Source organism: Hoplias malabaricus, chromosome 18, assembly GCF_029633855.1.
Source record: "Hoplias malabaricus isolate fHopMal1 chromosome 18, fHopMal1.hap1, whole genome shotgun sequence".
Lineage (NCBI taxonomy): Eukaryota > Metazoa > Chordata > Actinopteri > Characiformes > Erythrinidae > Hoplias > Hoplias malabaricus.
The window spans coordinates 7,645,647-7,657,849 of NC_089817.1; the positions used below are offsets into that span (position 1 = coordinate 7,645,647).

Consider the following 12,203-nt stretch of genomic DNA (forward strand, 5'->3'; position numbering starts at 1 on the left):
ACTGAACCTTTTTCCCCCCATAATATTGTCTCCCAGAACACTCTTGTACAATTTGTTTAAACCAATATCTTCCGCACTGTCTGTGGACTTATGAGCAGTGCTTGTAAAAGACCTGTGGATGAATCAATAAGTAGCAAACAAACAAAACCAGTGACTTGGCGGAAAGCATTATTTCTCATCAACGTCTTTCTCTGTGAAAAAGAAACACAAGCTCTGTGCTGAGAGTGAGAGGCTACAAACACTATAAACTCATTGGTTAGGGCATGCAGCCCTTGCTGTTCTCACTGGGCGTTCGTCCAGTTCACTAATATATACGATATGTACTATATGTTTGTCACGGAGAGGATTGATTTACTTTTATTCAGAATGATCGAAAGCATGATTTCCCCTGTGTCATATTTCACAGTATGAATCTTCCGAAAGCATTTACCCTTTGTGCTTTTGCCTACCTTCATTTGTGATCGTCATTATGAATGCCTGTGTTTATGCATATTTCATAAAACAGACAGCATGCATAATATGAATCGTAATGAGGCACGTCTGTCTGTCTTTATCCTTGAGAGAGGGAAACGCTCTCTGCACAATCAATTATTCTAGTGTGAGACACTGCTTAGGAACCGCGGGCCTATGACCTATGCTGTAATCCACTTTATTGACAGCAAAAGCCCAGTGTGTTTGTGTTTCTTAAAACACTGTTGTATTTATTATGCTTCAGACTTCAGCTGGGTTTGCGTTGGCTAGTTTGCATTAATAGAAAGCCGCTGAAAACCCAATGTCACACACAGCCACTTTATCTGATTTACTGCATGCCAGTGGTGCGATGTTGAATCCGGTGTCTGACCGAGGAGGACGTTGAAGTACACGGGTCATGTTTATGGAAGCTGCTTGGTGATCAGGCACATTACCATAATGAGAAGACGGGTACATCATGACCATAAAGAATTGCACATCATTAGCAAAGCTACTCAGGTTGTGGGATTTAGCTGATGCTTGATTGGTATTAGCGGGCTAATGTGCGCCTAGAAAACACTCCCTCTCTGCTTTACACTACCAACACCAGCCTGAGCTGCAGGCGCTAGGCAGGTTGGGTCTGTGGATTCATGCTGTTTATGGCAAATTCTACCATCTGTGTCACATCAGAAAGTCCCAAACTCATTTTAGAGAATGGTTATTTGTGTTATTGTAACCTTCCTGTTAACTTAGATTTTGTATTTCTGCTCCTGGGCTCCCCTGTAGTTTCAGAGTGTAGTTCACTTTTACAGCGCTATCCTGAATTCCGTCCTCTACCGTCCTCTAAAGGTTACATAGTGCAGTTTCCGCAGAGGCTCTGTTCTCACTTTTATATATCGGTTCAGCATCAGAATGATTTTGAAGCTGTAATTTTAAGGTAAAACTACTACCTAACGTTCCTTCTGCATGGTTTTATTCATTGTTATTCTGATGGTATGATTGGCTTACCGTGTGACTGAGGTGGTGTATGAGAATTTATGATTTGGATTCTATTGTAAAGGCCAGTTTCATTTTAATAAAATATCTTAGCACCGTCAGCCTCTAACTATGGGCTACAGAGTGAAGCATAATTCATTTCAAATGTCAGAATGTAAGACTTCGTCTGGCGGGAGACTCTGGTTTTTTGGACTGAACTATCATTATGAGCTATAGCTTTATTGTCACTATTTTAAATCAACTGAACAGCTGTTGCTGTGCAAGGCAAACGTCCACTTTGAACCTTCCGTCAGCTTTGAAGGACAAACGTGACACGATGCAGTCTCAGGATGATGGTGAATTTTTTTTCAGAGTTGCTGTTTGTCATTTTATTATTGCTGTCAGATCCACACCTTGAAAACATCAGCTGCTCTTTACATCATAGGAGTGTTTCCTGATCAATGGGCTAACAGCTCTGAAATAACTTACATATATAGATAAAACAACGTTTCATCCTTCTTCTTTTACATATTCAGTGGAGATCTGAGGCTGTGACAGTGGTAATATGTAGATACATTACTGTGTGAGGGTTGTGTTTATTGTAGTGTATATTGCCAGTGAGATAGAATGAATGCAGCTTTTGCCTGCGACTGCAGAGGCTGGGGTCTGGTGTGGTGTGTGGGTAATGAGACAAGGCTGGCTAAAGCTCAGGCAATATTGGAGGTAAATTGAAGTCAATTCTACCCGGTTCAAGCTTTTTATCTCTCCCTCTTTCTCCCTCTCTCTCTCTCTCTCACCACAGGTCTGGCATCCGTAATGAAAAGGCTCCTGACGAAATACGACAACCTTTTTGAGGTCTCCTTCCCCTATTCAATGGGCTGGCATGGTAAGAGATGCATTCGATGTGGCAATTATGTGGTAGGAGGAGAGGGGAACAAAAGGCAGCGGTGGGATTTTGACAAATGGCAGGTGTTGCCAGTTGTCTTGTTTCCATGGAGAATGTTGAGGGAGGGAGGGAGGGAGGGATGAACACGTCCCACCAGCCACCCCCCACACAGATGAAGATGATGCTTGTGAATTTTCATTGGCGTCCAAGCTTCAGTCGGGCGTTGATTCAGTGTCAGGGTGGAAAAGTGTTGTGCCAGTGCTATATGGTGTTGAAGGATGTTAAAATGACACCCCAGTGTGCATAAAGCTGTCAGCGCATTTCAGGGAAATTGCACGCGGATTAAGCGCACTGAAAGTGCCTTTTTCTCGAGATATATATATATTTTTATAAACCCTGATAATGCAGAAATGCCAGTGTGGAGCTCTTGTTTTATTCATGAACAACATTACTAATAGATTGCTCTTGTCTCCTCTTCTGAGCCACTGACTGCCTTGCAGCGGCAAGAGAGCATCTCAGCAGGGCTGTGGTTTAGGGCTGGACTTAACCAACTCTAAACAAGCACTCAGCAGCATACCTTAATCAGTGTGTGTGTTAAATATTTTACTCATTTAGTTTGATTCCACAAGTCAATGAACAAGAGGGCCCTCCAGTGACATAATGTGCATTGACATTCAGTGTGTGCTCCCCTACTCTTTGTAATAGAAGTTAAGCTGTGAGAGATGCAGCTTATTCATATTACCCTGGTGGCATACGTTTACAGCTTTTATACCCAGCTGAAGGCTGTTAAATGATCAAAGCCCATATGTTTATTTGCTATCATTTACTTTTCCTGTAATACATGAATGTGTGGCTTTATTTTTATGAATTCCTGTTTTATTCTGATATTATTTTACTAAAATCTTTCCATGCCCTAAAATTGTACAGGGCAAAAGTCAGAGAATATATAGTGATTTTTGTTTAATCATTAGTACAAACAGCTTTTAAATGAGCAGGAATTAATATAGAGAAAACAATAACAACAGGGGGCGGCACGGCGGCGCAGCAGGTTAGTGTCGCAGTCACACAGCTCCAGGGACCTGGAGGTTGTGGGTTCGATTCCCGCTCCGGGTAACTGTCTGTGAGGAGTTGGTGTGTTCTCCCTGTGTCTGCGTGGGTTTCCTTCGGGTGCTCCGGTTTCCTCCCACAGTCCAAAAACACACGTTGGTAGGTGAATTGGCGACTCAAAAGTGTCCATAGGTGTGAGTGGATGAGTGAATGTGTGTGTGTGTGTCTGTGTTGCCCTGTGAAGGACTGACGCCCCCTCCAGGGTGTATTTCCGCCTTGCGCCCAATGATTCCAGGTAGGCTCTGGACCCACTGCGACCCTGAACTGGATAAGCGGTTACAGATAATGAATGAATAACAACAGCAAGAGCTTCTGCTCCTCACTCCTGGGCTTTCGTGCTGAAGTGAGCTGTGGCTCATTCTCAATTAAAGGAACAGGTGCTGAAACCGGTCGTTTTGAACAGGGCTGTTGTGACAGGGGGAGAATGCTGCTGTGGTGATTGATCCTTGTGGTATTTTGACCAAAGCATATCACAGATATTTCAGTGGTGTAATATGTCCCCTTTAAGTAGAAGATTTTCACATTTAGGATACATTGGGAAAGATTAGCTATAATCTAGGCCCATGAACATGTAGAAAGTCTTTGAAAAATAGGTGAGGATAAAAGCGACTTTGACTGTGGTAGACCCTTAAACAACCTTTTCCATGCTATGAAGACTGTCATTTTGTATAAACTCGACCTGAGTGTAAGACAGGTCTACACTTTCATTTTTCATCTCTTCTAAATGTTGTGACTACACTTTTATTAAAGCTGTGGTGAAATCTTGAGAAGAGAATGCCCCTCCTGAGCTTTAAAGAAAATGACTCACAGGCTGAAGACGTTTACCCTGCACCTGTTTCTGACTCACTGTCAGCACTGCCTGTTGCAGGTATCTTTTCCAGAAGGCAGGATAACTGATCAGAGTGCGTGATTGACACCCTGCACAGGGCTGTGATTTTTGAGAGGCTGCTGTAGCAGGGGGGTGAAGAGAGGGAGGCAGATATAATCTGGTATCTTGTTACAGCCTTGGTCGACCGGCCACTGCACAATCACTCTCTCTCTCTCTCTCTCTCTCTCTCTCTCTCTCTCTCTCTCTCTCTCTCTCTCTCTCACTCTCTGAGAGTGTGAATGGCAGCAGGCTCCAGATCTGACAGCTGTCACCTGCTAAACCACAGTTTTTACTGTGAGACGGATGGTAGGAGCAGAGAAGCTTTCCCAAGATTCCTCTCAAAACACAACCAGAGTCAGGAAACCACTATGTCACCAGTGCTGTGATCATAAGATGTAAAGCCATGTGCTGGCATTTGTCTCTGTGGGCAGCGAGTTGATCATCTGGAGGAGGGTTAGAGTCTTTGTAAAGTTAAAGTTTGCTTGGTTAATTTCCCACTGCGACTATGAGGCTAATGTAGCTAGCATGTCATTTTGATTAGCATTTTGCTAAAATCATCTCATACTAGCCTCAAACTGTTGGAAATTGAAGAGAGGTTGTTTCTGATGCTTATAACTCTGTAATACAGACTTTAAGATTGTTTAACTACATGACCTGTTTATTGTATAGACAATGATTAACAGATGGTAACTGTAAACCTCAAGTTTTATGTTTTGCGGAAATATGTTTAATACACAGACGAAACGGAGGTACTTTTTAAGAGGCAAGTTTATTTTAAAAAGCTCCTGGAGTGCAAAGGAAAATGTGCTTGAATGATTTAAGGTGGAACAGCAGAATGTTATCGAACACCATTTAAAGTTAACCATTAGTTAATGTGGGAAAAAAGCACTCAAATATAATTATAATGCCATTTAAGACTGAACACAATGCTGCATCATAGTTTGTAATTTGTACTGTTGTGTTTTGTCTTGCCTGAAATGTCTGGTTTGTTGTTACAAATGAAAAGCAATTACTCAGCATTCATAATTTTACAACCAAGCATGTGTTTACAGGAGCAGAAAGAGTTAACCCATTAGTTTTAATTTCAGCCTTCACTCACTCTGGTGTGGTTCCCTCACCTCCAAATCCTGATTTAACTTCCCCTAGTTTTGAAGGTCCTTGTGGAGTGAAACCAGGATGGTGAGGTGAGATTGGGCAATGCGCCGTGTTTCCCGACACAAAACGAACCCAGTCTCAGTGACTGTTCCTAACTTTGGTTGACACTGCAACTTACGAGTTTAAAAAGTAACTAATCACAAAGACAAGAAATTTATCAAGAAACCAGTAACCGTTTCATCTGTGGCAGAAACCGGACAGTGGCCCCAACAATATGGGCATTAGTACCACATTTTAATGTACTCAAAAAAATATTGTTATTGTATAGACACGCACAATGGTCTCAGTGGATGGAATGATGTATTCGGTTTTGTTCTGCTGTACTCAATGTGATTAGCTAACTCAAAAATCGAAGTTTATTTGAGATAATAATACATTAACCTACGCTGTTAAGGCTGAGCTTTGAGGATTTTTGCATACCGATGCTAATGTATAATTTATTAACGTCCGCTAATCGTTAGCTACATTAGCCGTATTGCTTTAGTGCAAACCTGAAGTAGCACATTTCAGAAACACAATAAAAAACAATCTTTGACAAAGAACATGGTACATAACGGCTGAACGTGTGTCATGTTCCTAATGGTGTCTTCATGTGGGTGTGGTTTATAAAGGTTGAGAACACAACATGGATGTTTGGTGCCATGTTATAGCAGGTTATTGTTTGGGGCTTACTTTAGGCCGGTGTGTTTGAACACAAAGCAGAAGTATTATGTGCTTAACCAAACATTTTGATCACTTTACAGTAATGGATTGTGTCCTTTCCTCTGTTGTTACTGAACAAAAACCTCTGCCACTTCGTACTGCTTCAAATTTTTGTGACCGAACTTCATCATCCTACTTTTGAGGGGCTGGTTTGAATCAAGACCTCTTGAAAGCATCTTAAGATGCACTTGAACGAATGGAATTAGAACCAATCAGTTTTCTTTCTTTCTCTCACTCTACTTACAGTCTGATATTCCACCAGTCCTTTTCACTTGTGCTCATTGTGCACGACGTTCATTAGTCATTGATGGTATAATCGGCGGCACTCCTGCTGGATTGATTACATCTCCGACATGCTTGGCTGTTGTTGTACGCAGCGTGCGCCGGTGCCCGGAGCATCCATCATCTGAATGATTCATGCTGCTCCGTTTGGTGTGTGCGCTAGGCAGCCGGGCGGATGCCCATATGCATCCTCTCTCACTCACAATTAGTCTGACACACTTTTAAAGGGGAAGGCACAGAAAGATAAGAAGAAAGCCATCATCAACAAATCCTGCAGAGAGTCGGTCAGCACGGCTGGGGGTCTGGCTTCAGGGAGGAGGAATTCAGATTAGTGGAAATGTAGGTGTCCTTGAGAATGACCATTGGTTTAACTGTCCAGAAAAGTGCTGCTGTGAGAAATAGGGGACTGTACGGTTTTATGAGATGGCATGGAGGGTTTAAAAGCCTTTTTGGATGTAATTAAATGAGCCATATAAGGGCTGTGAATAAAGAATTCCATACATGGAAAGAATTATCGTAAAACACCACCCAGCTTTTCTGACATTGTTCAGATTGCCACATTTGGAAAACAGGAGTATTTTTTAAGTTTTTGAGCTTTTAAAATCTTGTTATAAAACTGTTATTGAGCTCACACAAGCTTGCACCCAGCCAAGAACTGCTTTGCGTTATGGAGGTGGACCCAAACATAGAAATTCAGACAGCATTTTAAACTGTGATATAGCCAAGTGGCAATTAGTTAACTTGTATGAGGTCTCATTCCAGCATATTTTATTGGTAACTGTCTACACTATGTGTGCACATGCTTAGGCACACTCCTAATTACTGAATTTGGTGCCCTCTTTTACTGACACAGGCATTCAGGTGTGTACACAGCTTGTATAAACTCCACAGAAATACACCAACCAGTAGGATGGGATTCTTTGGAGCAGACACGTCTGAGCCTAGGTCCTAAGGCTTGGTCTAGAAGAGTGTGAGACTTACACTGAGATGAGGAGGAGTGGAAATGTCTGAGGTTTAACCATATGGCCGATCTGGACTGTAGGTATATGTGTGTGTGTATGTATTTGATTATCTATTAAAATATAGTCACGGTCAGTTCTTGGCTGATAGCTGCTTAGGTCTCCCATCACGCCATGCTGTTTATGCTAGGAGGAGGATGCTAAGTTTCCCCTGGACAGCTCGATACTTGATTCATGCTAATGTTAACTTGTAATTCTGCTAGGTCAGCTAGTACAGGCATGCTGACTGATTTGGGAAATGGTATCCTCCCATATATGCTCTTTAATGGCCTTTCCCACTGAAAGGAACCTGGGAGCCGAGAACTTTTTTTTCTGCTCATTCATGGGTCAAATCAAATTTATTTGTAGAGTGCTTTTCACAACTGATGTTGTCACAAAGCAGCTTCACACTCCAGTAAAGACAAAGTTTTAACATGAAACCCCCCAGGAGAGCAAGCCAATGGCGACAGTGGCAGGGAAACACTCCCTCTGAGCTGAGGAAGAACCCTTGGGAGGAACCAAGGCTCACAAAGCGGGGCCTATCCTCCTCTGGTCAGTCTACTGGTAATAATAGTTAGGAGTCCATTAAAACTTCAGTGTAAGGGGCAGGCAGCTGGTGGTGGCTGGAGCATGGGCAGCGGGTCTGAAGCGTGGAGCAGGAGCTCGACAATCATCCATCAATGTCCAGCGGAACAGGTCGGCGGTCGTTTCTAAGCGAGCCATGTAGGGACTAAACCATAACGTGTAAACCTTGCATAGCTCTGATTGGCTGGAGAGACTTGTCTATCAGGAAGAAATGCGAGAAATGCGATGGAGATCACTTTTGTCTTCATCAGACTCACATTGGTAGCTGTTAAAATTACACTGTGGTCTTTTGAAAAGGTTTAAACGTTCCTTGGATTGGTCGTCAATGAAAGAGTCTAGTGAGAAGGAAGTAAACAAGGAGCAAAAAATGCAGATGTAAATGTTGTGGTTCCCAAAGGCTATGGCTCCTGTTAGAGACAATGTTTTGCGACATCACCAGCTACACTTCAGAGGAGTGTTGCAGTAGTGGAAAACCGACCAGGCACTATGTACCAAACATGCAAGGAGAGTCTAGTAGAGTAGGTACCATGCTGTGGAAAAGTGCTGTAATTCCTCTCTCCATGAATATCTGTGACATCATCAGGGATCTTGCTGTCTTGTGATGATAGAGCTAAAAACTCAAAGCGTAATAGAATTTAAGTGAGGCCAGTTTCGTTACTATTTTCCAAAGAAATGCTTCTGACTTAACCACAGTTAAAACACTGGCACAGCAGATGTTAAGTTTTCATTTTCCACTTTGGAATGGTTCCACACTGCAGGCATTTTAATCTCTGGTTAAATTCTGAAAACCGCTGCTGCGAGGTGTAGATAAAGTCTGTTCTTGGCAGCTCCACAACAGAGGTGTAAATGGAGTATGAAACAAATATATAAAGTAGAATTCGAATTGGATTAAATGTAATATAGCCATTGCAGGAATATATGCCTGTATCAGTTTGGAAGATCTCTAAGGGAACAGTGTCCTGGAGATGTACTTTAGTGCTCGGTGGGAAGGAGTGATTGAATAACACTACCTGCTCTTTCAGCTTACAGAGTCTGTAACAATACCTTAATTTATGCACATGTCACAGCTAAACGCCACAGACAGCACCTAACACATCAAGAGCTGCTCTGTGTCCTGAACAAGACTCTGTGTCAACTACTAATATACAAAGAAAGACAAGTGTAGGTATAAATATATATATAAAGAAAGGTGTAATGCACTTCAGATGCAGCTTAGTCAGGATGTAAGTGACGGGGAGAGATTATATTGTCTGTTGTTGCTGAATATATGAGACAGCCATGTGTGAATGGAGGAACCGAAGCCATTTCTTTCACCAAACAGAAAGCAGATGTGAGTCTTGACCCAGACACAGAGGTAGGGAAAGTGGTTCCACCTTCCCAATCGCCATCATTTGGCCGGCAGTAAGGTTTCTCATTTTGTGCGCATTCCGAGATGTATTCATCAAAAAAGCGGGACACAAAGGGGAGTCCTTTTCAACCTGAGCTTTATAGCTTGCCTAAACAGCCTCTCTCCAGCTGTCGAAGCTGATTCTTTTTGCCCTGCTTCTACCCATATTAGTGTGTGTTCCAGGTGGGGAGTGATTTATCAAAAGAACATGTTCAGTGACACCGCTCGCTTGCAGCCGGTAGACTCGGTTACGGCAGTTCTATTCACGGATATCTCGTCCGGTTGCGAGGGGTGGGCCCGAGTGTGTGTGGCAGGCCGGGCCTTCGTCTGTCTGGACTCTGAGAAAGCCAGCACCTTGCTCAAAGCCGCAGCCACATTCATCATTTGCTCCTAATGGGGCTATAAAACGTCCTCCACCAAGCAGGCCTTTAGTGCGCGGTAGTGACTAACAGGATATTAAAGGCCTTTGGATGTGTGCTCGTGCTTGTGGCGGCCATTAGAGCTTTGGAAATATGGCCCGCAGTTCTCCTTTCATGCCGTTTGCTCAAAGTCAGACACTTTGAGCTTGAACTTTTTTTTTTTTCCCCACACATTTTTTCTTTCTTTCTTTCTCTTTCTTTCTCTCTCTGTGTCTGTTTCACACCTGCTTTGTTTTAATCTGGGCTGACAAGTGTGTCTTTGATGTGGGGCGCTGAAGCTAACTGCAACAAACTAATTTCCGATCTCTTATTGTACACTTCAGACTCTAAATGGCATTCAGTTTTTAGATCTTTTTGAAAATCTTTGTACTGAAGTATGTATCAGACCTGGAGGTTGTGGGTTCGATTCCCGCTTCGGGTGACTGTCTGTGAGGAGTTGGTGTGTTTTCCGCGTGGGTTTCCTCCGGGTGCTCCTGTTTCCTCCCACAGTCCAAAAACACACGTTGCAAGTGGATTGGCAATTCTAAAAAAGTGTCTGTAGGTGTGTGTGAATGTGTGTGTGTGTGTTGCCCTGTGAAGGACTGGCGCCCCCTCCAGGGTGTGTTCCCGCCTTGCGCCCAATGATTCCAGGTAGGCTCTGGACCCACTGCGACCCTGAACTGAATAAGGGTTACAGATAATGAATGAATGAATTATTATTATTATTATTATTATTATTATTATTATTAATATTAAGCCTGACACAATAGCCTGTTTTTCCTGATCAATATATTATCTCATAAATAATGGCCATGAACATCATCATTGTCATTTTAAGACTAATCTTTTGCTAATGATCACTGCATTAAGAACAACTACCTTCTTTCTACACTCACTCACACAGTCACACAGCTCCAGGGGCCTGGAGGTTGTGGGTTCGATTCCCGCTCCGGGTGACTGTCTGTGAGGAGTGTGGTGTGTTCTCCCTGTGTCTGTGTGGGTTTCCTCTGGGTGACTGTCTGTGAGGAGTGTGGTGTGTTCTCCCTGTGTCTGTGTGGGTTTCCTCTGGGTGACTGTCTGTGAGGAGTGTGGTGTGTTCTCCCTGTGTTTGCGTGGGTTTCCTCCGGGTGACTGTCTGTGAGGAGTGTGGTGTGTTCTCCCTGTGTCTGTGTGGGTTTCCTCGGGGTGACTGTCTGTGAGGAGTGTGGTGTGTTCTCCCTGTGTCTGTGTGGGTTTCCTCCAGGTGACTGTCTGTGAGGAGTGTGGTGTGTTCTCCCTGTGTCTGTGTGGGTTTCCTCGGGGTGACTGTCTGTGAGGAGTGTGGTGTGTTCTCCCTGTGTCTGTGTGGGTTTCCTCCAGGTGACTGTCTGTGAGGAGTGTGGTGTGTTCTCCCTGTGTCTGCATGGGTTTCCTCCAGGTGACTGTCTGTGAGGAGTGTGGTGTGTTCTCCCTGTGTCTGTGTGGGTTTCCTCCAGGTGACTGTCTGTGAGGAGTGTGGTGTGTTCTCCCTGTGTCTGCATGGGTTTCCTCCAGGTGACTGTCTGTGAGGAGTGTGGTGTGTTCTCCCTGTGTCTGCATGGGTTTCCTCCAGGTGACTGTCTGTGAAGAGTGTGGTGTGTTCTCCCTGTGTCTGCATGGGTTTCCTCCAGGTGACTGTCTGTGAAGAGTGTGGTGTGTTCTCTCTGTGTCTGCGTGGGTTTCCTCCGGGTGACTGTCTGTGAGGAGTGTGGTGTGTTCTCCACATTGTAATGTCCACATATTATACTATAAGACAACAATGTTGTTATTTTGACAATGCCTAAATAATGTTGTGTTTTACTATCGTTATTTATTTATTGATGACAAAACTTGATTTAAATATTCCTCATTCATTGCTAAGGCTGACTTCTGTACATTTAAATGCTGTACTGTCATGCTTTTGTTGTGTCTTGGCCAAGTCATAGCTGCAGATCCGAAGCTGTGAATACAAGTGTAATTCATGGTGGACCTCTGTAATTAAGCAGGTTAGTGTGTAATTTCTTGCGACCAATACTGCAACTTCTCAGGGTAAAAGTCACCTCTGGAAAGTTTGCTCTGTGATGGAAAGAGCGCTTCATCAACTTGATGGCCCTTGTTTTATATTTTAATTCCTCCTCTCTCTTGCCTTTATGTTTTCATAATAGGACACAGTGAGGCTTGACAGGACCATGAGAGAATATATGAGGGGAGAAATGGGAGCGGCTTTGGAGGCACTTAAACGGCAGCTAAACTTCAGAGCTCGCCCCACGTCCCTCTGCTGGACAGTTTCCCTTTCCTTTCTGCTCTGTACCACTGTCACATCCAATAGCAGCACATGAAAAGTGTCCGGTTCCCTGCCAACATCGGCTCCCTTAAGGAAACTCATGGTGTCAGCACTGATACCGCCTTATTT

At 43.5% G+C, this 12,203-nt stretch overlaps 1 protein-coding gene across 6 annotated transcripts in view; it reads left to right on the forward strand.

Moving 5' to 3' along the window:
• The window catches only part of galt (galactose-1-phosphate uridylyltransferase), a 159,672-nt gene that overhangs the window by 61,768 nt on the left and 85,701 nt on the right, over positions 1-12,203 (forward strand). For 5 of the 6 annotated variants that reach the window (XM_066650844.1, XM_066650843.1, XM_066650842.1 and 2 more), the window contains one exon: positions 2,228-2,311. The exons of the other annotated variant lie outside the window; for it this stretch is intronic. In XM_066650844.1, the coding sequence (XP_066506941.1) occupies positions 2,228-2,311 (84 nt within the window). The remainder of the gene's footprint in view (positions 1-2,227; positions 2,312-12,203) is intronic. 6 annotated transcript variants of the gene reach the window in all.